This window comes from Diceros bicornis, chromosome 18, assembly GCF_020826845.1.
Source record: "Diceros bicornis minor isolate mBicDic1 chromosome 18, mDicBic1.mat.cur, whole genome shotgun sequence".
NCBI lineage: Eukaryota > Metazoa > Chordata > Mammalia > Perissodactyla > Rhinocerotidae > Diceros > Diceros bicornis.
The window spans coordinates 2,045,401-2,072,760 of record NC_080757.1 but is presented as its reverse complement, the minus strand read 5'-3'; the positions used below and the strand labels follow the sequence as shown (position 1 = coordinate 2,072,760).

Genomic DNA, 27,360 nt, shown 5'->3' with positions numbered 1-27,360 from the left:
TCATGATACAAATGATAAATTATATTTATACAGTAAATAAGTATCAATAGTCAACACAAGTTCAAAACCAGCCACCGGCCCCTGGGACTGGGAAAACAGCTGGGTGACGCTCCTACCACGGTGCCCATCAGGAGGGAGCTTGATGGCATGTGTACAACATGCGTGGCAGTGGCCGGTGGCTTCATGATCAGTGCAGCGGGCAACAGGGACGAGGCGCCTGGGGACGGGCCTGTGCCGGGAGGCGGGGCAGGAGTCTTCTTGGGCCTTGGTGGCCCAGTGGCTGTAATGTTGGGGCCTCAAAGCCACATCAGGAAGGGCTCTTGACTGTTACAAAAGAATCACTGACCCAAGGAGTCGAGTGAGGTCTACTGGTGGGTGAGGTGGTCAGGGCTGCATGGCTGGAGTGACGGCACCTCCCTGGGGCAGCATCCTGCCCGAGTCCTGCCCCGCCTCCACCCTCCCCCAGGCCGGATGAGGCCAGACGCGGCGTGAATGACTTCAGAGCCCCCAGTCCAGCCCCAGGCCTCCGGTTCTGGCAGAGGCGTGGCTGGGCAGGAGCTCTGGACAGGTGGCTCCAGGGGCCCTAGGGCAGCCTCGAGGAGCGGCATAGGTGAGCTCTTTCACACAGGCAACAGGAGAGGGCCTCAGCGGGCAGCTCTGAATCAGCCTGCACGCCTCCCGGCACTTTCCATCTCTCCTGGGCCCAGTGCTGAGGGTCAGATCTCCTCTGGAACCAGAGAGAGGGGTGGAGGGGCCCCATCCCTCCTCGGAGGGACCACCAGGTGGTCGGCTGCCCTTGGAGCTGAGAAGTCCACAGTGGAAAGGGAGACTGCAACGCCTGCCAAGCAAGCTGACCGGACACAGAATTCAGGCGGAATGTCCCTTCCCTGGGGAGAAGCAAGTCTTTTCTGTATTTAATTTGTGACTCAATACTCTTTTGATAGTGGCGGGTGGGGTAAGGAAAGTAGGAGGTTGGAAGAGGGAGCTAATATTAGTGCATATTTGTTAAAAATCTATTCTGTGTGAGAATGATTTTTCTTCTTCCTCTCCAAAATAAGAGATGATTATTTTAAGTCTGCAATGTGTGACTGCAAGGTGGGTGGGTCAAGGCAGCCCTGGGCCCTTACCTCGTCTCAGCCCAGGGACCGTCACCCAGGGAGCCAAGGGCACAGACGCGCCACTGCCCCCCAGACAACTGCTGTCTCCACTCTCCCCATCTCTACCCTGAGCATGCAGTGAGAGGAGACCAGACACAGGTTCAAGACGGCTCCTCCGTCTCGGCTCTCCACTGTAAGCGGAAGTCCTTGTTAATCCGTGCGTGCCTTACAAAAGGGAATTCGCTGATACAAACTGGTGAGTCACATTCATACACTACATTTTTTTAACTTCCTTGATATTGATATCTCAGTAAGAAAAATAGCCTCTCTCTTAGGATCTAGCCCAAAAGGCTGAAAGTCAATCTGTTTGGTAATTCACCAAAAAGGGGAGTTCAAGAAAGGAAAAGGCAAGGAGGCTAGGATTTTTTGCTGCTGTTGTAGTTTCTTTCTTTTTAAATAAACATCATCTTTTATGTGTAATCAAATTCCCATATTTTTCCCTGTAAAGAATTTGCTTTAGTTCCCATACGGCATTTTTTCTGACTCTTCCTCTTTAAATTTTCTTACAGAGTTAAAACCATAAATAAGAGGATTTAAACCACTAACATGACACGTGCCCGTATCTTAATTCAGCCAGACCTGGTAAATTCTATCAAAACTAGACAGTTAAATAAGAACCACGTTATAAAAATATTAGCCAAAAAAAGACTATTAGATAATTCTGCAAACTCAAATATGAAACTGTACTAAACAAAATATGTGCAAACGTGTACAAGCATAGAGCCGTGTGGCAGGGTTATGCTCAGGTTAGTTTAAAGCTTGCTCTAGTGGACTTAATCCAAGTTGTTCCACAGCGGTGCTGTTTACTTTGAACTCACACACGAGTCGAAGAAAAATATGCACAACCACTTCCCTAAACGGTCAGGGTCTGATGGAGGTCAGGGTCTGATGGAGCGGCACTTCATCTGTCACACTGGGACGCCTGGGGTGTCGCTGGGGCTGGGGGACAAAGACGAGGCGGCCATCCCAAGTCCTGGGTGAGGCAGAGACCCAAAGACCCTCAGGCTGAGGCTGGGGGCAAGGGCAACACCGAGGACTCCCGCCTCCTCATCCACAGCCCCAGAGAGCCAGCCATCTCCACAGGAGCCAGGGCCCCGTGCTCGGGAGGCGGCGGGGAGGGTGGCCAGGCTGGGTCAGGGGCGGGCCCGCGTGATGCAGGCTGCGGACTGGGGACAGGTGAGCAGGCACCTGAGACGGCGTGGAGACCTGCGTGCTCTGTCTCATGTCTCAGCAAGCCTGCCACCACTGAGTCCGAGGGTCAGGGCTGTAAAGACAACCCTTGATCAGGAAGCCGGAACTGGAAATCCCTAACACCCACCCCAACTCTCAGACACCATTCCACAAACGACAGTCCCTGCTCGGCGTCCTCGGGCGCAGATGCTCTGGGCACTCGCTCTGCGGCGGGTCCCCAGCCCGGGCACTAGAGAAGGAAAGGGTTGGTTGTGCCGGTGGCCTGAGCAGCCGATGGGGGGATGCCCATGCTGCCCACCATGTTCATCGCTGTGGGGCCCAGTGGCGTCAGGGAGGAACTGCTGACCCCCAGAGCTGGGTGTGAGGCTGTGCAGGTCATGGAGGCCACAGCCATGGGCTCTACTCCCGGGCCAGGCCCGAAGGAAGTGCTGGACCCCAGGACCGGGCTCCCTCGCAGCTGGTTCAGCGTCAGTGGCTGGGGCTGGTTCACTTGGAAGGGGTTGACAGGGGCCGAAGCCGCAGCTGCGCCTGGGGAGAGAGCAGGAAGGAAGTGGCCAGAGTCAGAACATCCGTCCCCAAGTCCACAGGCGGGAAGACCAAGGCCACGGGAGCAGGCACTCAGGGAGCCTGCCCTCAGGGCCTGGCGGCATCCCGACCCCTGCTGTGCCACAGAGCCCACAGCAGCACCAGCCAGCACACGGCAGACACATCTGTGGACTGAACGCATCTCCAGTGGATGAGGAGGCTAAGGCTGTGGGAAGCCAAGTGACTTGTCCAGGGTCACAAAGCCTGAACAAGGCAGTGCCAGGAACATGCCAGGCTCGTGGGGCTCCAGCTGCTCCAGGGCTGGCACCCGAGGATTCCTTCAGCAACAAACGACTGGCCTCGCTCCCTTATTCTGTCTGCCAAGCTCTGTGACCACAGGTGTCTGGGAGAGAGGAGAACAAAGCGGGAGGTGGGAACTAGAGCGTGTGGCTTGAGTGCTGCACTCCCCATGCTGCACCCTGGGACCCTGGCATAACAAAGGCTCTGAGAAGTTCTGCAGTCGTGAAGTGGATGCAGACTCTGTCTTACCCAGTGTTTCCAAAATGGATCAGAAAACCTTTTCCCCACTTGAGCAAAAACATCTATTGATTCTCTGCCAAAAACCTGGGAGCTGCAAGCCCTGAGTCTCCAACGCAGCCCAGCCCCTGCTCACAAAGGCTGCCCAGCAGGGGCACCCCACAAGTCACCAGCAGGAGACTCTGCCCCACAGCGGGGGAGGCGGGTCCCACTGCGGGCACACCGACACTCCTGCATCAACTGCTCCTCGTCACCCTAGGACGTGCGCTCTGCAGATCACCCCTGGTTAGAGATGAGCAAACCGAGCCTACAGAGCAGGACAGGGACTTGCTTGAGGCCCCCCACCCAGGAAGGATCTGAGCCAGAACCCTAGAAATGACAAGTGACAGCCCAGAGCCACCTGTGTAGCCTGGAGAATGGCCTTGGAGGTCCAGCAGGGCTGCCTGAACCTCCTCCATCTTGGCTGCAGCCCCAAGGGACCACAAACTGTTTGCAGACAGCACCGCTGCCCCAAGGCCCTGACATGGCTGCCCCGAAAGCCTGGAGGAGGCTGCCGATGGACACGCCTGCTGATGGAGCTCCCACAGGGCCCGAGGGCTCTCTGGGCAGAGAGGGCAGGAGCCCTCCTGGGGCAGGGACACGGCTCCTGGCTGGCTTATGAACCTGGGTTCTTTTTGTGTGTGTGTGAGGAGATCAGCTCTGTGGTAACATCTGCCTGTCCTCCTCTTTTTGCTGAGGAAGACTGGCCCTGGGCTAACATCCATGCCCATCTTCCTCCACTCTATATGGGACGCCACCACAGCATGGCCTGACAAGCGGTGCGTTGGTGCGCGCCCAGGATCCAAACCGGCGAATCACGGGCCGCTGCAGCGGAGCGCATGCACTTAACTGCTTGCACCACTGGGCCGGCCCCGGAACCTGGGTTCTAATCCAGTTCCACCCAGGCAGTGAGGAGCCATAAAGCCACCCTTCCCTGAGGGCAACCACATCCTCATCCCCCTCAGGATGGCAGGGTTGGGCGGAAGCCAGGCACTCTACACGCCCCACTTCTGCCCTAGGGTGCCCAACCTCAGTCCTTGGGTCCTGCTCTGCACTGTCCTATCAAGGGCAGTGGCCCAGATCTTCAGATCTCCCTTTGTCGAGGGGCGGGTCTGAGGCTGAACACCTTGAATGTGACACATTCTTGTCCTTGCGGAGCCCAAGGCCTTGCTGGGAAATCTGTGGGGAAGGAAGGCGGCTTCCTAGAGGAAGACATCTGTCTGGGCTGGGTGCTGAAGGATGGATCCACGGGAAAAGAGGCCAGGAGGGCACTCCAGGCAGAGGAAACAGAATGTGTATGCGTGAGCAACGTTACGAGGGTTTGAGCACACAGGGAGAGAAGGGGAGTGGGGCCAGGCCACAAGGGCCCTGGACACTAAAGCAAAGGCTAGGGCTTGTCCTGCAGCCCACGGAGAGCCCCTCTGTGGGTGGAGAGCAGGTCTTTAGACACAGCCTGCCAGCGGGAAGATGGTGGTAGGGTGGAGTTCCTGGCCCCAGAAAAGGCAGAATCCAGCACCAGGGGCCAAGTGAGGGTCCTTGGGTCCCTGAAGGATGGCCCAGCTGAAGGGCCCTGTTACACTCCACCCAGAAGGCAGGATGTTGGGCAGCAGACCCTGGCTCTCCCTCACCCCCCAGCACTGCCCTCCTCTAGCTGACCCAGAACCAGTGCTTGCTCGAGGGTGTCCCTGGTTGGGGGCACCAAGTTGGAGGCAGCTTCTGCTCAGTGGTCTCAACTGAAGAGGGGGGCTGTTTTCCACCCCGCCTTAACTGAACAGCAGCTTTCACATCCCACCCCACAAGGCCCTGGAGAGGCAGAAGAGCTAGTGTAGGAGTTCCCAGCTGGCTCCACTGCTTCCCAGCCCCAAGGCCTGGCACACTCCTGAGCATGGTGCCTGCATGTGGGACGCAGCGGGAGGAGCCCCTCAGAGGTAGAGGAGAGATCAGGGCCTGAGGCCTGCCCCAAACCCATTCTCAGGAAGAGCAGACAGCCAGAGGAAGCCCCGGGCAGCGAGCATACCTGGTGCCAGGAAAGGGTTGAGGGACTGGGCTGGTGGGGCTGGCCTGGTCACCAGCGAGTCCAGGTTCACCAGGGCTGCGTTGGGGCCCAGGAAGGACTCGGGTGTTTTCCGGGCACTGCTGGGCTTGCTCGAGGCGATGGTCAGGGGCTGGGACTCAAAGGGGTCAGGGCTTGTAGTTCCATTGTTTTGCGATGGTGGAGAGGTCACTACCTCAGCTACAAAACAAGGACACACACGGGCATGGTGAGTGTGGAGGGCAGGCCCCGAGACTGGTCCAACCCCAGGTGCGTCCAGAGCAGAACACAGACATTCCCCAGACATGCGAGTCCCCGGAGGACACAACAGATGTGCAGATGATGGGGATGTTCATTGCAGTGTCGTTTCCAACAGCCCCAGACTGGAGACAAACAGCCACAGGGCAGGTTCCGCTACCCACTGAATGTATAACCAAACCCCAGAGTGCAGGGACAGAAGAGGACTTCCTGCCGAGGAACGAGAACTGCACCAAAACATCAAGTGAGAAAAGCAGGGGCAAGAGAGTACGACAGCACAGCCCTCCAAACATGTTACGATGTGATTCGGGGTGAGTGGCTGGGCACAGGTAATTCACATTTTTTTATGTTTTCATTTTCTACAATGAACATGAATTTCTTGATAGTTAAAAAGAAAGCAAATTATTTTTTAAAATTCAGCCAGTAGAGGGTATGTGAGACAGGCCATTGGGAATGTGGTTGCTTTGCCAAGATGCAACAGGGCAATGGGTATAGAGGTTCTTAAAAATGGTCATACTCTCCACTCAGTAATCCCATTTCTAGGAATCCAGTCTCAGGAAATAATGCAAAATATGAACAGGGATTTAAGCACAAAGATGTTCACCGTGGCATTATTTACTTCAACAAAACTTGAATTCAACCTAAAATGTCCTCCCAAAAATTAATGACTAAATAAATTATTGCTGAGCCACACAGAGAGACACCACATAGCTATGAAATATTTCCTAAAGAATTTTGAAGGCCACGAGGAAATGCTTTCATCCTGTTATTCCATACAAGTGCGGGCGGGAGAGGGGCAGCATTCGACTCTGACAGTGTGGACTGAACAAAAAAGACTGTATGGAAGAGCTCAGAGAACACACGGGAAGGAAACACAGTGGCCGAGGGCAGGTGGAAGGGTTATGGATGATTTTCATTTTCTTCCATAAACTTTCCCGTGTTTTCTACAATGAGAATTCTTCTGGAATGGGGGTAAACGTTTGACAAGTCCACGGAAGGATGTTCACATGACAAGGCCATGTGCCTTCTCACTGAGGCACGGAGGTGTGGCAAGGACAGTTAGGTTGTACTTTGGCCGAGGAAGGAGACAATGGAATCTTGTTGGTTTTTTAACGCAGCAAAAGACCCCAAGAAGCAGCACATTCTAAGTTGCCTCTGGTCCCCTGAGCTGACAGGGCTGAGGGGGTGGTCAGGGGTACCAGGCTGCTCATACCTTACACCAGGAACAGCCAGGCCTGTGGCTGCAGCCAGGGAGAGAGGGGGAGGAGGAGGGAAGGAGGCGGGGGGGGGGGGGGGGGGGGGCGGGGAATGGGTGAGGCACGGGGAGAAGCAGAGACAGGAAAGAGAAAGGAGAGAAGTTGCTCTTTGTGGCTGGGAGGGGTGGCCCTGAGATGCACACAGGCTGCCTGGCTCTGTCCCCAGCCCCACTTAGGGGTGTGTGAAGAGGGCGTCCCAGGCCTTCTCCCTCTGCACCCCACCCTGATCCCCTCCCAGCCCAGGGGCACACAGGGGAGGAGCTGGGCCTAAAGACTTGACCATGGATCTCCTGGACACGGGCACCAGCCTGGGGGTGATAAAGCAGGGCAGAGACACGGCATCTGTGCCCAGCTCTGGGGCTGTCCGGAAAAGGTGGCACCTTTGGGGAGTGGGAAGTTGGGAGGAGGAAGGTGAATGGAAATGATGGCTCAGACCTGGGGGCGGGTGCCCATGTTGGCTAGGCAGGCCAGGGCAGTGGGCTTCTGCAGGCAGCCAGGGGGCCCCGGGGGAGTAAGGCTGAGACACAGAGGTGAAGCAGCTAGGAAACATGGGGCCCAACACGAGAAGAGGGTGAAAGAAAAACTCAACCACGTGACTTTTCTCTGCTGATGTGTGAATTCCTGCAATTAGACGTTTCTGGCTCCCAAGATCAAAACGCAAAGAAAATGCATAAAGGTGATAGGTTTTGAGAGCTGACTGTTCTTTCTGCCATAACCGGGCTGGTCAAATGCACAGAACATTATGGAAACCACTACCACCTTTACATACCTGTTGTTTTTGAAGTTCGGAGGTTGTCAAATTCAGAAAAGTCATCTTTAATTGTACCATTCAAATTACTGAAGAGATCAAAGGCCCCTAGGTGAACACGAGAGGCCAGTGACTGTGGGCCCATCATGACTTCTCTGTGCTTCCGCTGCCCTGTCTACACCCCGGGGTAGGGCTGGCAACGGGCAGGGGAGGCAGAGCTCTACCTACCTCAGCGGGGAGAACTCTGACAGGGGCCAGAGGGCAGCAAGCACTCAGGGTCACCTGCGGGCTGGGAGGGGACCGGGGGGCGGGCAGGCCAGCGTCTCTGGCCTCCCTGTGCATGGTGTGGGGTGCTTACCTGCCACTGCTCCCACCACCCCCACCCAAAACTGAAGGAGGGGCTCATGGTGGTGGAGACACATCTGAGCTGGGTCTAGAAGCTTGGACAGGGCCTGTAGGAAGCTACTGGAAGGAGTGCCTGGAGGGCAGCCTGCCCAGGGTCCCCTCGGGAAGCTCCCTCTGGAGGGAGGTGCGGGTGCCCACAGGGCCTGAGAGCTCACCCCTCACACTGGGCGCATGGCATCCGGGGATCAGGAAGGAGGGCAGCAGGTGCAGGCAAACCCACAGGCCCCACGCCAAGGAGCCAGGAGAGGGGAAAGCACTGGGGCCCAAAGGGGCTCTCAGACCCTGGGCAGGGTGAGGTCTCACCAGAGGCGGACACAGGCTTGGCAGTCGAGGCTGCAGCCCAGGCGTCAGCTGTTTTCCCAGCACTGGGGGCAGGCTGCTGCGGGGCTGCCCAGGGGTCTGAGCTCTTGGAGATGGAGTGTGTGCTGGCACCGGTGGGCACTCCCCATGGGTCGACAGAGGCAGCTGGCTTGGCACCTGCAAGAAGGCAGCGTGGGGCTCAAAGACGCCCTTAGAAAGTTCTGGGCAGCGGGCTGAGAAGGGAAAAGACACTGGGCCACATGAGCCACACTGGTGTCTGTGCCCCGCATCAGGTGAGGCAGGCACCCTAAGGGAAAGCTGGAGGGAGCTGAAGTCCAGGGCCGACAGCCGTTGAGGGCTTCCATGCTGGGAGGCCAGCTGGGCCAGGCCTGGCCAGGACAGCCCTTGGGAAGAGACCAGAGAGAAGACAGCTGAGAACCTTTCCAATCTCCCCACCACACGTGGTCTTGCAAAAGGCTCCTTGAGCTAAATTGAAGCCCGCCTGCCCACAGAGTCCACAGGCTTCCTCCTCAGACAAGAGCCCTCCCTGGCATTAGCTGCTCGAGCCTCAGGCCCAGGCAGCGTCCTCTCCCCACTTGCTTTGAGTGGTTTCTGCTCTTAAGAGAAGGGTGAATAAAACAGATGAGTACAGCATAAAGAGGAATAATAAAACCAACGCCAACGTACTAACCTTCCACTTAAGCAATAAAACATTTTCAAACAGTGAGTACAAATCAATTTAGTGGGTCACAACTGGCTTTTTTTAAGGATAGAATAGAAAACACCTGAGCAAATCTGATCCTGTTGTGCGACTCTCTCATTTCAGTTACGTGTAGATACACATGTATTTGTGTACATGTGCGTACACATAAAATACACCGTGCGTCTCCTTTCTTCTGGTGGAGCATCACAACCAATGTCTGAAAGCCACTGCTGCCTTTCAGGGACCAGAAAGTGCCTCCTCCAATGGCAGCCGCCACCTTAATCTTCACGAATTCTGTGTTAGCCCTTCTCTTGATTTTCCTTCTCATTTTTCCATGTAAAGTTACCTTTAAACAATATAGTGGTTAGCTGTGCCTATTTTTTGAACTTTATATCAATGGAAACAATGTACACATTCTTTTGTGACTGGCTTTATTCACTCCACATATTGGGGAGATTCATCTGTATTGAGGTGTAGCTGATATGTGCTCATTTTTACTGTGGTACAATAAATAGTCCACTCCACCGGGGGTCACAATGGATTAGTCTGTTGAAGGCACTGGTTTGGTTTGGTTTTGCTTTGCTGCCTGTTCTTGTTCATATCCCTGGTGCACACGTACACACGAGAACTGTGGGTCATAGCTCCTTCCCCTTCACTGTGTGGTGCCAGGGAGGTCTCCACGTGGTCGTGCCAACTTAATGCTCCCACTGGCCGTGGACGCAGGTCCCAGTGCTCCCGGAGGTGCCTCATTAACAAAACGAACGCTTCGTGCCATCTCACTTTTTCACGTGTGCCCATCTGGTGGTTGTGAAGTGTTACCTGCCTGTGTTTTTATTGTGTTTCCTTGGTCCTTAACAAAGCCGTGCATCTTCTCATTTGTTGCGGGTCCCTCGTGACTCCTCTCCCATCAAGTGCCTGCTCCAGTCTGCTTTCCACCTTTCTGCGGGGTTGGTTATCTATTTTTTTTATTGTTTTGAGAGAGTTCTTTTCATGTTCTGAATACTGATTCTTTTACTTGTGTTACAAATAACTTCTCCCAATATGTGGCCTTTCTTTTCACTCTCCTTAAGGTATCTTTTGATAAATAGCGAAGTTCTTAACTTTAATGAGTAGAACCTATCAGTATTTTCCTTTGTAATCTGTGCTTTTCCTGACATTTAGGAAATCCTTCCCCACACTGGGCCCTCGGAGCTATTCTTCTATAGTAATAATGTCTAAAGGATTTACAGTGTGCTTTTCATGTTTCCACAGTGGATCCATTAGTAATTGATTTTGTTATAGGGTATAAAATATAAGGACTCGATCTCATACTCTTTCCCCACGGTGCCTCCTCTATCAGAAGGTAAGTCTTCATGGATTCATCACTGGGCTCTCTGTTCTGTTCCACTGACCCATTTATCTATTTCCATCCCTGCACTTTCTTGACTATCCTCACAGATATTATTATGATAATAAATCTTGATATCTGGTACAGCAAATCCCAACCTTGGTCTTGTTCTTCAGGAGTATCTTAGCTATTCCTGGGCCTTTGTTCTTCCATACGCATTTTAAAATCACCTTGTCAAATTAAAGGAAAAATAACAAAAAACATAAAAATTAAAAGCTTGTTGGGATTTTCATCAAAATTGCACTGAATCTCAGATCAATTTGAGGAAAAGTGTTATCATTTGGTTTCCATACCAAAATCACAGGACATCTCTCCATTTATTTAAGTCTTCTTTAATATCTTTCAGTGAAATTTAATCTTTTTTACTTTATCCTGTATCTCCATAAGGGATTTATACAACTTTTGTAAAATTTATTTAGGAACTGGTATATTTTTACAATTTAATTGTCTACTTATTGTATGCAAAAAACTTTAATTTTGCATACTTATTTTTGTATCCAGCAATCTTGCTAAACTCAATTCTAATAACTGAAACTCATCCTAATTATTTATTCTTATAATAATTCTAATAACTCAATTCTAATAAACTCACCTGTAGAAATTTTTGGATAGTCTACATACATGATCACATCACTTGCAAATGATAACGGCTTAGTTCTTTCTAGTCCTTATACTTTTTCTTCCATTTTCCCTTCTCACTGTGCTGGCTGGGACACCAGTCCCAACATAAAGCAGAAGTGTGGAGAATCTTGCTCTTACAGGATCAACTTTCAACATTTTACCACTTAATGGTACCATTTACCATAATAGGCTTTTCTCCATTTAGAAGTCTTTTATCAGGTTATGGAAGTTCCCCATTATTCCAAGTCTGCTAATTCTTTTGCAAAGAATAGCTGATAAATTTTATCAACCTGTTTCTGCCTCTCTTAAGATGATCACATGATTTTTCTCTTTGGGTCTCTTAATATGTTACATTAATACAAAATGACTGGGTCCTTGCAAACGAGGTGTTTCATGGTGTACTATATCATTTTTATGTTTTTATCATTTTGGTTTTACAATTGTTTCTTTGCTTAGGGTTTTTGCATCTATATTCCTAAGTGGGATTGGCCTGACTTGTTTGTTCTCACACTGTACATCCTTTGTCTGGTACTGGTGTTAAGATTATGCGACCCTCATAAAATGAGTAGGAATACCCCCTATTCTCCTATCCTCTGAAGGAGTTTGTATAAAAGTGGAAATGTTTCTTGGGGCTGGCCCTGTGGCCTAGTGGTTAAGTTCGGCGCACTCTGCTTCGGCGGCCTGGGTTCGGTTCCTAGGCATGGACCTATACCACTCGTTGGCGGCCATCCCATGGCGGTGACCCACATACAAAATAGAGGAAGACAGGCGCAGATGTTAGCTCAGGGCAAATCTTCCTCAGCAAAAAAAAAAGTGGAATTGTTTCTCGAAAGGTGAAAAAACTTTCCAGTAAAGCCTTCTGGGTGAATTTGGAGGGTGAGGGGGATTTTTAAGTAATTACTCAATTTCTTTAATGATTATAGGATGATCCCTATTTATAAGTTTTCTATTGTTCTTCAGTCAGCTTTGCTAAGTTTTATTTTTTAATTTATCCATTTTATCCAAGTTTTCAGGTTTGTAAGCACAGAGTAGATCAGACGGCCTCTTCCTCTGCATCGAATCCTGGCAGCATCCACAGTTATGTCCTCAGTTTCGTTCCTAATACTGTTTGTCTTTCCTTTCGATTTTTTAAAATTAATCTTGCCAGAGATTTGTCTCTTTTATTACTATTTTTATTCAACAACTTCTGTCTTTGTGGATATTATTATTTGTGTTCTGATTCATTAATTCCTGTTCTTACCCATTATTTCGTTCCTTCTCCTTTATTTGGGTGTAATGCTATTCTAACCGCTACTGTTACCTCATGAATCTTGCGTCTTTCTTCTTGACTAACGTAAACATTTAAAGCTATAAATTTCCCTCTTACTGTTGCTTCCATTGTCCCACAAATTCTGATATGAAAATATTTACATTATTATTTGGTTCTAAATATTTCTGATTTTCATTATAATTTCTTCCTTGACTCAAGAATTTTGTTTTTAGGCCAACAGACACATGAAAAGATGTTCAACATCACTAATTATTAGGGAAATGCAAATCAAAACAATAATGAGATATCACCTTCCACCAGTTAGAATGGCTATAATTACCAAGACAGAAAACAACAAATGTTGGGGAGGGTGTGGAGAAAAGGGAACTCCCATACACTGCTGGTGGGAATGCAAAGTGGTGCAGCCACTATGGAAAACAGTATGGAGATTTCTCAAAAAATTAAAAATAGAAATACCATTCGATCCAGCTATCCCACTACTGGGCATTTATCCAAAGAACTTCAAATCAATGATCCAAAGAGATTTATGCACCCCTATGTTCATTGCAGCATTATTCACTACAGCCAAGAAGTGGAAGCAACCCACGTGTCCCTCGACTAATGACTGCATCAAGAAGATGTGGTATATATATACACAATGGAATACTACTCAGCCAATAAGAAAAGACAAAATCATCCCATTTGCAACAACATGGATGGACCTTGAGGGTATGATGTCCAGACAAAGACAAATACTGCATGATTTCACTCATATGGGGAATATAACAAATACATGGATAAAGAGAACAGATTAGTGGTTACCAGAGGGGAAGGGGTTGGGGGGTGGGTGAAAGGGGTAAAGGGACACATATGTACAGTGATGAACAATAATTAGACTACTTGGGGTGACCACGATGAAGTCTACTCAGAAATTGATAAACAATAATGTACACCCAAAACTACACAATGTTATATAAACCATTATGATCTCAATAAAGTTACTGGGAAAAAAAGCAAAAGAAAAAGACCTGTATCTCAGGAAAAAAAAAAAAAAGAAAAAGAAATTCTGTTTTTAAAATGTCAAATATATAGAGTTTTTCTAGTTATCTTTTTGTTACTGACCTTTTATTTATTTATTTATTTTTTGGGAGGAAGATCAGCCCTGAGCTAACATTTGCCAATCCTCCTCTTTTTGCTGAGGAAGACTGGCTCTGGGCTAACATCCATGCCCATCTTCCTCTACTGTATGTGGGACACCGCCGCAGCATGGCCAGAGAAGCAGTGCATCAGTGCGTGCCCAGGATCCGAACCCGGGCCGCCAGCAGCGGAGCATGCGCACTTAACTGCTATGCCACGGGGCCGGCCCCTGTTACTGACTTTTAACTTGAGTGTACTGTAGTTAGAAAATGTGTTCTATGTGACCCCAATTTTCTGAGATTTGTAGAGCCCTGCTAGCTTTTTTGACTAGCACATGATCATTTTTTTGTAAGTATTCTGTATGTCATTGAAAAGAATGTGTATTCTCTAATTGCTGGGAACAACAAATTCACAGGCTTATGAATTGTGCTGCTCAAATTTTCTTAGATTCTTATACTTTTAAAATATTTTCCCACATTTTTTCTCGTTTCTGATGTTCTTCATTCCTTCCTAAGAACTTCTCTTAGTGTTTCTTGTGGAGCAGATGTGTTGGCAACAGATTCTCTTAGTCTTCTGTTCCCTGGAAATGTTATTATTTCACCTTCATTCTTGAAGAATACCTTCATTGAATATAGAATTCTGGAGGGTAACTTTTTTTGTTGTTTCAAAACTTAAAATATCTTTATTTCACCATCATTCTTGGAAGAAAGATGCTTTCTCTAGCCATGGAATCCTGGATTGACCGTTCTCCTTTCAGCACAATGTCCTCTGGCCTCTGTGGTCACTGTTGAGAGTCAGCTGTCAGTGTGATCGCTGTTCCTTTGTAACTGATGTCTGTTCCCTGTGGGTTTACGATGCTCTCTTTCTTTGGTGTCCTGCAGTTTCCTGATGACCTATCTAAGTGGGGATTTCTTTTATTATCCTACTTTAATTCACTAGGCTTCCTGATTCTGAGAAGTAGCACTTTGCCATAATTCTTGAAAATCCTCAGTCATTATTTTTTCAAATATATTAACTTTTCTGGAACTTCAAACAGATGTGTGTTAGATGTCCTCATTCTGCCTCCATGCTTCCCCAGCCACACTGACCTCCCCACTGCTTTCAAAACACACCAAAGGGCACACCACCTGCCACCCATGGGCCTCCAAGTCCCTCCATCTTTTCCCTTCTCTTCATGCCTTCCCTGACCCCTCTGGAATCCTCCACTCGGCTTTCTTTTAAAGCACTTCTCATACGGCACCATAACTACTCATTTGCCTAACAGTCTCCCCTGCACTGTGAACTCCCCGGCGGCGAGGCTATCTCCTTTCCCTGCACCAGGCAGGAGGGCAGCAGGAGGGGTGGTGAGCACCAATCTGAGAGAAGACTGGAGAATGCTCCTGAGCCTCTGAGGACTCACCTCCTGGTCCCCCGTTCCCATGCACGCCCCTCCTTAACAGCCCCAGCGGCAGTGCGCAGTGATGGGCGTGTGAGCAGGAAGCTCCTGGGCCTTCAGAAAGACAAACCTGCTAGGTGTTCCACCATGCGGCCTTCATCCCTTCTAGGCTCTGAAATGCTGACTGGCTTCAGAGTGGGCCTCTCAACCCTGTACCAGCTACTGCCTTGACTGCCTTCTAACTTTTGACAGGGATAGCTGACAGCGAGCAGAGAGCAGCATGGGGAAGAAGAGGAAGAGAGTGGTGCTTTCACTACTTTGCAGGCTTGCTACAGCGACTCCAACAACTAGTTATGAGCTAGAAACAGGCCAGGGTGAACTTCTACCTGCAGGCCTCATTCCCACCATCCCTTTGACATGCATGCCCATCATTTACTCACAGCCTGTCAACTCCTGTGTGGACTTAGGGCTTCTCCACCTGCTGCCCCCAAACCCACAACCCTCCAGAGGCCTCTGGAAATACCTGTCTCCCTCCAAAAGCTCCTCTGATCTTTCACTCCTGGTCTTCCCAGCATCTGACACAGAACAACCTCCCCCCATGACTGAAGCCACTCTCCCAGGCCCACCTCTGCCAGACATGACTAAGGGCACATCAGGACACTGAACCTGGTCCTGGCTAGAGTCACACAGCAGAGACGGGCCCTTGCTCTGCCTCCACCACAGCACCTCCTAGGGCTTCAGTTCTCCATCTTGACTGAAGGGAAGTGATGTGGTGGAAACAGTGCATCAGGGAGAATGCTGCAATGCAAGTCAGAAGAGCTGGGACACGTCTTCAGAACTGCCCATGATGCAATGGAGAGCACACAGGATTTGACCTACAGGAAGACCTGGGACTGGTGCCAGGCTGCTTCTGACATCCTATGGAACCATGGGGAAGTTAACACACTTTCCTCAACTTCCCCTTGCTCACCAGCAACTGTGAGAACTGAACAAGCTCACGTCAGGAGACCCATGCTACAGGGTCCACATCCCGCTAGCCTGTCTGTGCCTGGAGGATGTGGACTAGGGAGTCTCACCCTCCCTGCAGCCCTGACCACACTGGGCACCTGTCCCCTTCCAGGCGGAGTGCTCCTGTCCTGTCCTTCTTGCCATCATCAAGAGATACTCCCTGGTCACTTTCCAGCACCCATCCCCCCTTTTTCCTGAAAGATACCCTGATTTTCTTCGGGACAATTATCCCCTCACCCACTCCCAGTCCCAGTCTGAGTGGGACTGACGCTGCCCCTGGCAACAGGGGAGGGTTTTCACTAGCTAAAGTCAATCTGCAGAGTCCCCTCCAGTCCCACCCTCCCCACTCAAATCCCGGAATGGTACAGGAGCCACAGAGAAATTCTCCCTATCCCCACTGGGAACATGAGGTGGGCACCCAAGGCAGCAGGACCGTGAGCTTCTGAGGCTGGAGGGGAGAGGGGAAGGCCCACTGGGTGGGCAGCACAAAGAGGATGTGGGTCTTAGTGATAATCTCTGAGCCACTGCATCAAGCAGGCCTCAAGGCAGAGCTACCTGTCTCTACCGAAGCTGTTTGCAATGTAGCATCCTGACCAGACTACCTCCCTGACACACTCCGGGGGATGGGGGGGGGGTCTTGCTGGGAAGGCACAGTCTCCACCCTGCAGCCTCCACATAATCTCATCACACAGCCACCCACTCTAAACCCAGCCCGAGTCCTGCTCTTGCTCATATGAGGGTCCGTCTGTCTCCCCAAGTAGAGCACGTGCTCCACAGGAGCAGGGGCTGGGTCTGTTTTGCCCATGCTGCTCTCCCAGAGCACAGAACTGAGCCCGATACACAGAAGGTGCTCAATAACTAATTGGGGACTGAAGGGAAACAATAAAGGGAACCACAGAACCTCAGGGCCGGAAGGCGCTTTGTGGTTTATCTGCTCTAACTCCCTCCAGTGAGGCATCTTTGCACACTGGAGTTCAGTAATCACTTCTTCTAGAAGGTTCTGGATAAATGTCTGCTTCAGGTGCTAGAGACACATACAGATAAGAGGTGCCCCTAATCTCTGACATGCTGCACAGAGTTTTCAAATGTCTTAGATTCAGTGGGACTTCACTCACCATGCACCTCGGGGGGCACCAGATCAGTGGTTCTCAACTGTGGGTATCCTTGGGAATCTCCTGGGGGATGTAAGTAAAAGACTGACACTGTCCTGTCTTCCCCTGCAATACATACAGATTCTGGGGAGGACCTGGGCATTTGGGTTTTTAGAAGCTCCCCAAATGACTGGAACAGACAGCCAGGATGTGTGAGAACCAAGAGTTCCTGGAGCACCTGGGCCCCTGGCCTCCTCAGAAGTGAGGGCCCACCATCTGATGGCCCAGCTCAGACACACTGGCCTGACTGGATGGACACCCGGGGGGACAAGCCCCGCCTCCCACATACAGATGGTCCTTGGAGTCACCTTGCTCTATCTGAGCAACATTTTGTCAACATTCACCAGGCCCAGGTCCCGCCTCTGAGAGAGAAACACGGACACAGCGACTGCACTCAGCATGGGTTCATGGACAAGGGGTGACCATGGGATGGGGTGAGGTGGTCCTAAGGACAGGGTGAGTATGTCTCCCCGAGCATGGACATGTGAGCCATGTTTTCAAGAATAAACAGGAGTTTGCTAGGCAGACAGCAGGACACAATATAAAGTAAGGATCAGGCATTTAAGGGAATCTAAGCTGCCCCACCAAGCAGAGACGAGTTTTGACACTCTCCTCAGCCACCTCACCAGCCCCAGCCTCGGGCATTGCCCTCTTGACCTCACGTAGGGAAGTCCCTCAGGGACCACACACACGGTTGTGTGTGTGCAAAAATAGGATGTACTTCTCTATCTGGAACCCCTCTCAGGCAATGCGGGTCTAAACACACGAGTTTTCCCCAAAACTGATAAACTTATATTGCTAAAGAGCTCTGTCTATCTGAACGCTCTGCCATATGAAGCTGCATACACTGCATGCATCCTAAAGCTTTCTCCACAAGCAGGTGTCATGCTGAGCCCTGCCATCTGGGGCTCTCAGGCAAGGTTTCCACTCAGAGCGCCCCACTGCTACGCAGCCCCACCCTGAAACTGTTCGAGAACCTCTTTTGACACCTCCAGTTACCTCCCAGGGGCCCTGCTCCCCTTTAGGACCTGTGAAACAACAAAACAGCAGCACAGTCAAGAACTTTACAGACCAGCAATCTACATGATACACCATGTGGAAATCAACAAGCCCTGGCCTGGAAGGAACCCCCTGCTCCTGGGCCACCACGCACATGGACCAAGTTGGTCACAGATTGGAGAGCTTTGGCTGTGGAGCGAAAGATGTGCTCAGTTCAAACCCTGGCCACCCCCAAATCAGCCAGATGACCACGAATAAGTTACTTAGCCTCAGTGAGCTTTGTCAGGTTTCTATACTGCAAGTGGCAGTTGGGGACCTATGTGCATACAGCACAGTGCCAACTTTCTGTTCCACTGTGCACCGGGAGTCACAAGAGGTCACATACTGTGGCACCTCACTGTCTTCAAATCTAACCTGGGGACAGACAGTGTTCCCTCCGCCTTCCCACGGGTGCTGACGGCCCACATAAGCTAGCCGTGGGAAAGCAGGCAGCAGGGGGCCAGGCACAGCAGGCCCCCAGTGAACGCCTGCTGACAGGGCGACTGCTGGGGCCCGGCCCTCCATCCTCCTCCACCATGAATGGACAGTGGATTCACTGCAAGGCTCCTCTGTACTCTGGCCTCCATCTCCTTGGCAGGGTCCAGGCCATGCCACACACCCGATAAATAAATGCTTATTGAGAACTCGAGTGAATGAGAGGAAAGGAGGATGGAACCAAGGGCGGAAAGATCAAGCAGCTTCCGGCCTCCTCCTCTGTGGGCCCATTCATAGGGAGCATGCACTCCCTCTGCCTCTCCCTTGCCAGCCTGGTTCATCCCAAGCCTCACGTATGAATATTCATGTGCACAGGGAGGCAGTCACATGGTGGGATCACAGAACTCAGCCATTGCGGGGGGCACCAAGAAACCAGCAGCACCACCTGCTGCCGCCAGGGCGGAAGACAGCCTCTGTCCTGGCCTGAGTAGTGGGTGGGTGGGCAGAGAGTGGGCCCGAGCCAGCCAACGCCTTCTGAATCCCCAGACTGTGAGCCCTCCTCACACCAGGTGGCTGCTTTGTGTGTCTGGACAGAGGAGGAAGTGCCCCACTGACCTGGCAGGCTGCAACTTCCCCTCTTTCAGCCCTTAGCATTTCCTCCCGAGGCCACTTGGCCAAGCTGCCCCCAGTGCTGCTCGGAAAGCATTGTTAATGGCAGGGCTCACTACAAACAGGGACTTTCAAACCCACACTTCTTTCATTGAGAGGATGCAACTAATAGCGCTTGGGAAGAGACTCTCTAATCTTTCTAATTGATGGACGTGTTTCAGGATGGTGGGGTGGCTGTGAAAATGCACATTATCAGATTCTACTAGAAACTAATCCGTCGTGCTCTGGAGCTATGTCTCGGAAGATGGAAGCAAAGGGACTGTTACCACGCTCCAGTGAATTCAGGAGCTGGTGTCCAGCCGTCTCCTGCAGAGCTACTGAAAGCAGAGTGCTAAGAACTGCAAAACCACTACGTGGACAACAACGGGCCACTGGGTTATGGAGGTACAGCCCTGTGCTGTCCCACTGGAGCCAAGTTGTTTAGAGTTTCTAATGATGCCGGAAATGCTCATCGCATAGTACAAACTGAAATATCTCTATATATTTATAAGATTGTATATACAATATGACCTTGACTACGTAAAAACATAAGTGCCCAGAAAAAACAGGAAGCAGATAAGCTAACATTTTAACACTGGTTCTCTCTCAATGCTGGGATTTGTGGTGACTTTTCCAGGACATGCTCACCACAGAGGACTTTTTTTTCCAGGATGGCATGACAATTCCAGGACAAGGTGCTATAAGCACTGAGCCTGCCCCTAACTTGCTGTGTGACCCCAGAGAAACCAACAGCCTCCCTGGGCTTTGGTGGCCTGCTTTTCTCCCCAAGTTACTGGTACAAATGCCCAGTGCATCACAACCAAGGAGAGGGCCCTGGGCTGGGCAAGTGGCAAGAGACGGCAAGCTGGCAGTCCATGGGCCACACGTGGCCACCCACAGGTATATTTTGATTAGCCTCAACCATGTTTTTCATTTTTAGAATTCATTGTCAACATTTAAAAGTTAATAGGTTTCAACAATTTACGTTTCAATCTTCTCTTTAAAAAATTGGATTCATGAGCCGGCCTAGTGGCGCAGCGGTTAAGCGCACGCACTCTGCTGCGGCAACCCGGGTTTCGGATCCCGGGTGCGCACTGACGCACCGCTTGTCAGGCCATGCTGTGGCAGCGTCCCATATAAAGTGGAGGAAGATGGGCACGGATGTTAGCCCAGGGCCAGTCTACCTCAGCAAAAAGAGGAGGATTGGCATCGGATGTTAGCTCAGGGCTGATCTTCCTCACAAAAAAAAGAAACTGAGGATATTCCTCAGGAAAGACTATGAGTGCCTTTCAAAATTGCCTAATGGGTCATTAATAAACAGACGGGTAGTTTTCTAGTGCCCAGAAAAGAAAGCAGTCACACTAGGAGCCGGGCAAGTTTATTATGACTGAATTATGCGGAGTCACCGGTTGATTCTGGGGAGGGGCTTGGGGGCTGGGCGGTGGTGGGAGGGAGACAGGTTTTTCCCTCTCTACCTTTTTTTTTTAACTGTTTGACTTATTAACCGGGGGTAAGTATTACCTGGTTAGGAGAGACAAAATACATACATTCTAAATGAACAGGTTTGCCCTCCTTCCTTTGCCGGTGCATGAGGCGGTGCCCTGGAGCGGAGGGTCATGAGTGAGGCGGGAACCCAGCCTCACGGGGAGCTGGGGCATCTCCTGGTGGGTGGGGCAGGCCCACCTCCAGTGAGTGGGGTTCTCACACACTCGCAGGCGTCATGCACCAGGAAAACTACCCGTCTGTTTATTAATGACCCATCAGGCAATTTTGAAAGGCACTCATAGTCTTTCCTGAGGAATATCCTATCCATAACTTAAGGTGGCCATCACTTTACAAAAAAACTGTTTTTTAGATTTAAAAATAAAGTCAAAGCCACTGTCTGGAAGGGCCTGTTGTCTCCTCGGGCAGCACTGTGTGGGCATTTCCTGCTAACCTGCTTTGCTGTCCCCATGTGTGCTCAGTGAGACTTTACCCCACAGCCTCCCTGGCAGCACAGCATACAGGCCACGGACCATGTGAACCAACCTTCTGGCAGCCCTGGTGCTGGCCTTCAGTGAGGGAGAACTTTGGACCATTTGGCCCAGGGTTTGCCCCAAGGCCCAGAGGGCTCCTGCCAAAGGTTTGTGGGGCTCTGCCTGGGTCCTTGAGGCCAACAGCATCGCCCAAGAACATGTGGGGCCTACACTGACCTCTGGACAAGGCTGCCAGGCCCTGAGGGACCAGGCCACTCCTCCTCCCACCCCTCACCCTCCTCTCCCCTACCCCACTCCTCTGCTATGCGGTTTCCCCACACCTGTACCCACTACACCACTGCATGCCCTCATGACTCTCACAAGCTGAGCCTTCTGCTGAGAACACCCTTGCCTCTTCATGGCCTGTCCACTCTTCCTCCTCCTTGAAGATTCCTCCAAGATGCCTGCCTCATGCTCTCCAGATTCCTGAGCTAAGCCCTGCCCCAGGATGCTCTCAAAGAGCCAACGCTGAGGCCTGGCCCACACAGCACTGCTATTACACTGGTGTTCCTGCCTTGCCTACACCTGCCCAGCACCTTGAGGGCAGGACCACTACCTGTTTGTGTCTGGGTCCCTGCATGGCAGGACAGAGCCTGGCATTTGGTACACTTTGGTAAACATCCAGGGAACTGAGCTGAATACAAAAGATGGTTCCAGTTTGGGGAAACAGAGACCCCAAGAAATAGAGGCAAATTTCCACAAGACATACAACTCAAAGTTCCTAGTCAGAAAGCCGACAGATCAGCCATGGCTGGCAGTGTTCAGAGCACCCGGAGGGGGCCTCCCAGAGCAGCAGGCTGGGTGGGAGGCCATCACGAACCTGCAGGCCAAGCCGTGTGTCCATCAATCAGGACACCCATGTGACCAAAACCTCATCCAGATTAAACTGATTGTGCCACACTCAATATTACAAATCTCCTATCACAAATTCTCTTATATTTGGCATTAAACATTAGGGCTTTAAAATATTCATTTAGCCTAGTAAACTGACTTACTATTGTTTTAAATAACAAGAAGAATTCCAGCAAACGTATCCTCTTTTCATTAGCAGTCCTGTTAAGCACATCATAATTTCCAGCTAATTATAGCAACTTGATTTAGATGTTTCATGCTGTATATTATAGCTTCTTAATCTAGGGTGCTGAGTGCAATTCTGAGGCTGAGAGAGTTGACATGTGTCCCAGAGAAGGGACAAGCCATTTCTGATGCATGTGGGAAGTAGAGAGGAAGTCAGCTTTTCCTCTACCAAAGCAGAAAATCATTCAGAATGGAATGGAAGAGAGTGCTGTACACAGTCCTCAGGAGGAGGGCGGCAGCCTGCTGGATATTACAGTCGGGGACTGCAGAAGCCTAGACCCCACCACCATCGTCCAGGTGAGAGAGAGCAAGAAGCTCTGCCCTGCTGTCCCTCACCCATCCAGCAGGAAGGCACGGGAGACAAATGAGGGGGGTTCTTTACCGTATGATGGCCAGGGGTCCGATGTGCTGGCTGGGGCCACTGGCCCACCCCAGGGGTTGGTCTGGTTAGCTGAAGCTGATGGGCCCCAGGGCTCTGCTTTCTGGGCAGCAGGGCCCGAGCTGGGAAGGGCATCCATTAAATCCAACAGAGTGGTCTGCTGTGGGTGGGAGCCATGCTTTTGAGACAAAGAGAAAGGGACAGGTTTAACTTTGCTACAGTTACAACAAATATCCACACGTTAGCCATAAATATTGCCCGTGCCTCCTTACTAGAGTAGAGGCCTTCTGGGAGACGCCAAGAAGACCTGGAAAATTGAGCCACCCCATTTCCTCCCCATCCCGCTCACTCCCCAAGATCACAATTTTCCAGTACAGCCCAGGCTCCAGCCACATCAGAGCTATTTGCTATGTGCCAAATGCCCCATCCACTTTCAAACAGTCCTCAGGGCTTTCCAGGATAACACTGGCTTTAGTCTGGGCTTTGGCCTCCGTCCAGGATACTGTCCTTCCCGACCCTGCTCCCCCAGCCATCATCCAGGGACCTCTCTCCTGGGGACCCCACCCTCCCGCTCCCATGGCTACCACGGCTGCCATCAGGCACCTTGCAGCACTGTAACATGTGAGGCCACTGGGGGTTGGGGGGTGTCTGTCTCCTGACTGGATGATGAGCTTATCAGGAGCAGAGCCATATCCTGGTCACCTTTAGGTCCCAACCAGGGAGCCTGGCGTAGAGTAAGGATGATGACAGCGATGAAGACCAGCACTAGGGAGGGCTTACCTTGCGCCAGGAAATTGTTCCAATGCGCTTGACACTTCACTTAGGTAACAGTCGCCATAACCACATAAGGTGGCTCTGTTACTCTGCTCATTTTACAGGGGAGGGAACTGAGGCACCAGTTAATGGAGGGAATGTGTACCCAGGCAACTGGGCCCCTTGCCCGTGCCCCTCCTCCCTCAGGGTGCCCTCGGGAGAGGCCAGGAGCAGCAGAGGCAGATGTGTTTTCAATTACGTCCTCACCTCACTCTTGCTCATCATGCGTGAGGATTATTTGTCGAGTGAAGAGAGAAAACAGCACCTCTAACTCACACAGGTCACACACGAGCTGCAGGTTTGGTTTGAGACACTGCAGCAACAGCTACGGGACAGTCTCACGTGCTGACCTTCCCAGTAAGCGCTTACCTCTTTCTTTTTTGGAACTTTAACTGTGTCTCTTCGGCTCTCTTCTAGGGCCATCTGTAATCTGAGGTCATCACCCCGCCTGAGGCGTTCTTCCTGTAGAGGACAACGTAACTTGAAGCTGGTGGTAACTGTAACAACATCACTATACAGAACAAAGCAACGCCAGCCAGGAGCAGGAAATGCAAAACTGTATTATGTATTATTTCAAAGGAGGATTTGAAAACAACTTGTAAAACACAGTTACTTTTCCATTCCGAACGTGTAGCCCAGAGGGCTCCACCCCTCATTTCTGGGTCCCAGCAGGGAGACGGGTGCATAGGCACCACCAAATTCGGGAAAGGGAATACTTATTCCAAAATGTTTTTTCTCAAAATGAAAATGGCTTTATAATTCTTTCTAATTATAGAAGTAAGATGTCTCCTTATAAAATACAAAAATCCGACAACTCAGGAAGGAATTATAAAGAGGATGAAAATCACATATTGTTCCACCTCTCACTGTTCCAGAAAATGACTGTATATTTATTTCTATGATTTCTAACAGAAATGTTTCATTACATTTAATTTATATTTATTTAAGGCAAATAAAATAAATAAAGTTGGGTCGTCCTAGCTTTCATATAATGATTAAATATAAATAAATATATTTTATTTATTGTAAATATGATAAATCATAGAGATGAGTTATTAATTAAAATGGTCTTAAATCGTCTGTCTGTCCCTGTATTTCTGCCCCTTCTTCCTAGGCTGTCGATGACAGAGCCAGGCATGCAAAGGGAGAGATTTAATGGCTGTGTGTTTCCTACTGCAGACAGACGGGCCAAACTGAAGCTGTCCACTGCTGTTGAGCTTCAGGTATTTCCGGTTATAGCGATACGAATCATGCTGGGACAACATCTTTGCACTTTCATGGAACTATCCTTAATATTTGTCTCTGACACCACACTACACCTGACTCCGTCTCTCCCTTTTCAACCACAGGTCTGCGGAGACAGACCTAATAATTGCGATCAAAGGGCTGACGACTTTGAAAGGTCATTTTAACCGTTCCTTTCCCTCCTTCTCCATTTAAAGTAATGCATGCTTACTAAAGAAAACGGGAACTGAAACAAAATTAAAACTACACACACTTATGTCATCTAAGTATAAGTACGCACTCATTTCCTGGAGCGTTTCCTTCTAGCCTGTTTTCCTTCAGTGTTCAGACGCTCCTGCTCCATCTTACCAAACTGCCCTCCAAAGAGGCCAAGGCCGATCTGTGCCCACACGCCCTGTCAGGAGGCTGTGCAGCTCCTTCAAACAGAGCGCCCACAAAGTGGTCCTGTCTGCACAAGTGTTTCTGGGAAGCACTTCTGATTGGTTCGCCCCTTGGCAACAACTTCCCTGAAAACCTTTCCTAAATGTAACTTTGCAGAGGACCCCACCCTGACTGAGGGCAGTAGGTGACAAGCACTTGTGGCAACAAGAAGTCACCTCTCGGGAAGCACATCGGAAATGTCAAGGACAGGGCTGCGTGCGCATCCTCCCTGCGATCCACGCCCCGCCCGCCCCGCCCCCTGCACAGGGCAGTCACCAGTGGCAGACTCTCCCGGGCACCCACCTGCTCTGCTACTTCTCTGCTCATGGCAAGTGCCAGCTGCAGCTGCAGCTCCTCTTCTCCGCTGGTCTGGGGCCGGGCCTGCTCCAGCTCGGAGGACACCCGCGGGGAAGTGGCTGTAGGGGGGAGGCAAAGTCACCATATGCCAAGGACAGGCTCATGTTCAGTAGTTAGATGGTCAAACCAAACCCCACCCCAGACACCCACAGTTCTGGTAACAGCCCAACAATATGAGCATTGTAAAGGAAAGGTTTGCAAATATTTCAAGGTTAAAATCAAGTAACCTCAAATGTGGTTGGTTTCACAACTACATAAGCCACATGGCACAGATCAAGAAAAGAAGCCTTTGGGTGCAAGCCCAGAGGTCAAGGCCTCAGGAGGATTAGAACCTCAGTCTTCACTGCAGAGCTGCACAGCTTCAAAGAGAGGAACTAACTTTTTTAAAGATCAGAAGTGTAGTTCTTGAAAAGCCAGATCAGAGAACATCATTTAAACAAGCGCAGGGCATCTGTGGACCGAGAGCTCCACTTGAGATCCCCCCCATTTGGGAATCTCATTTTACATCTCAGAGTGTTCAAGATCATGGAAAATGAGCCCAAACGTTTCTGTGGTAATCCCGAAAATTTTTGTTTTTTAAGTAAAATTCTATGTTGACTTGAAAAAAACACAAATGCATTTTTTGTTGTAAGTACATAGCTAGTTTAAACACTCGTAAACAGCTCCTGGAAAGACAGTTTTTACTGAAGGGATGAGATGTGAATTCCTAGCTGATGTAATGAACCCCCAGGAAAGGAGTCTTGACACATTAACACTGTCAGTCTGGCTGGGCCTCCCCAAGTGAAATGCTGGGCTGACACAGCCATCAGGATGTTGTGTGCATTAGGGAGTCTAAGTGCCTCCAGAGATCAGACGTAAAGCTTTGGGAGCTTGCGCCTGAGTGTGTGCCCACCTCTGCCGCACACCCCCCCCCACCCAGGAGAAGGTCCATAGCTTCTCTGAAACCACCCCCTTAGATGACTGCAAGCTCTGTCCTCCTTCAGGGCATTTGTGCATGTCACTCCCTCAGTCCACCCAGTACCTCCCCAGCCTCCCCAGTTCTCAGAGCTCAGCTTCCGGCCCGGACCTCCAGGGCTGCCCTCCCCCCAGACTGGGTCAGCACTCCCCCTCTCCCTCATGGCACTCCCCCCCCCCATTCTGCAGTTTGGTAGGTCACACCGGAGTTATACTCCTTGGGGACGGCCCAGGCCTGTCTTCTCACTACATCCATCCCCAAAGTTTGGCAGAGCAGTTAGCAAATACCCATTGGATGGATGCATGAACAGATGGATGGACAGACAGACAGATGGAGAATTCAATTTCATGGCTGATAGGTAGTCATTTGAAAATGCTCTAATTGTGTATTAGTTTACTTCCTTCTTTCATTACATCCATTCTAGCAAACCCAACCATCAGGACTCACCCAAATGCTGCTTCTGCCTAAATCTCTAATCTAAACTTGCTTCTGAGGATCTGCCTCTTTGAGAGAAAGTAAAAGGGTGGGGAACGATTCCTCACAGATGAGGTTTCCAGTTGGCTGGGCTACAGTGAACAATGTAAGAGAAGAGGGCTAGAACAGTTAGGGTGGGGAGGTAGTCCAGAGAAGAACCAGGAGAGGCTGCAGGGGCTGCTCTGGGCAGAGGCTGGGGCAGTGCAGGGCAGGAGACTGTAAATGGCACTGCTTTCTCACACAAAAGAAAACACAAAACAGAGCAGTAGGAGTTCATCTGGAACAGTTCTGTGGCGTGAAGCACAGTGTGTTTGCTGTGATTTAGTGTCAACCAAGAGAACCATCCAAAATAACAAAAAAAAGCCAGCAACCAACTGCCTCACGTCTACTCGAACCTACATGATCAGGTCAAACAGCAAAAAAAA

The 27,360-nt window shown here is 50.5% G+C and overlaps 1 protein-coding gene across 4 annotated transcripts in view; it reads right to left on the bottom strand.

Moving 5' to 3' along the window:
* EPN2 (epsin 2) overlaps window positions 1–27,360 on the bottom strand; it is an 85,530-nt gene continuing 58,170 nt past the window's right edge. For all 4 annotated transcript variants that reach the window (XM_058559574.1, XM_058559576.1, XM_058559573.1 and 1 more), the window contains 7 exons: window positions 25,453–25,565; window positions 23,854–23,946; window positions 22,675–22,849; window positions 8,452–8,625; window positions 7,765–7,851; window positions 5,467–5,682; window positions 1–2,876 (listed from right to left, as the gene is read on the bottom strand). In XM_058559574.1, the coding sequence (XP_058415557.1) occupies window positions 2,578–2,876; window positions 5,467–5,682; window positions 7,765–7,851; window positions 8,452–8,625; window positions 22,675–22,849; window positions 23,854–23,946; window positions 25,453–25,565 (1,157 nt within the window). In that variant the 3' untranslated portion in view covers window positions 1–2,577. The remainder of the gene's footprint in view (window positions 2,877–5,466; window positions 5,683–7,764; window positions 7,852–8,451; window positions 8,626–22,674; window positions 22,850–23,853; window positions 23,947–25,452; window positions 25,566–27,360) is intronic.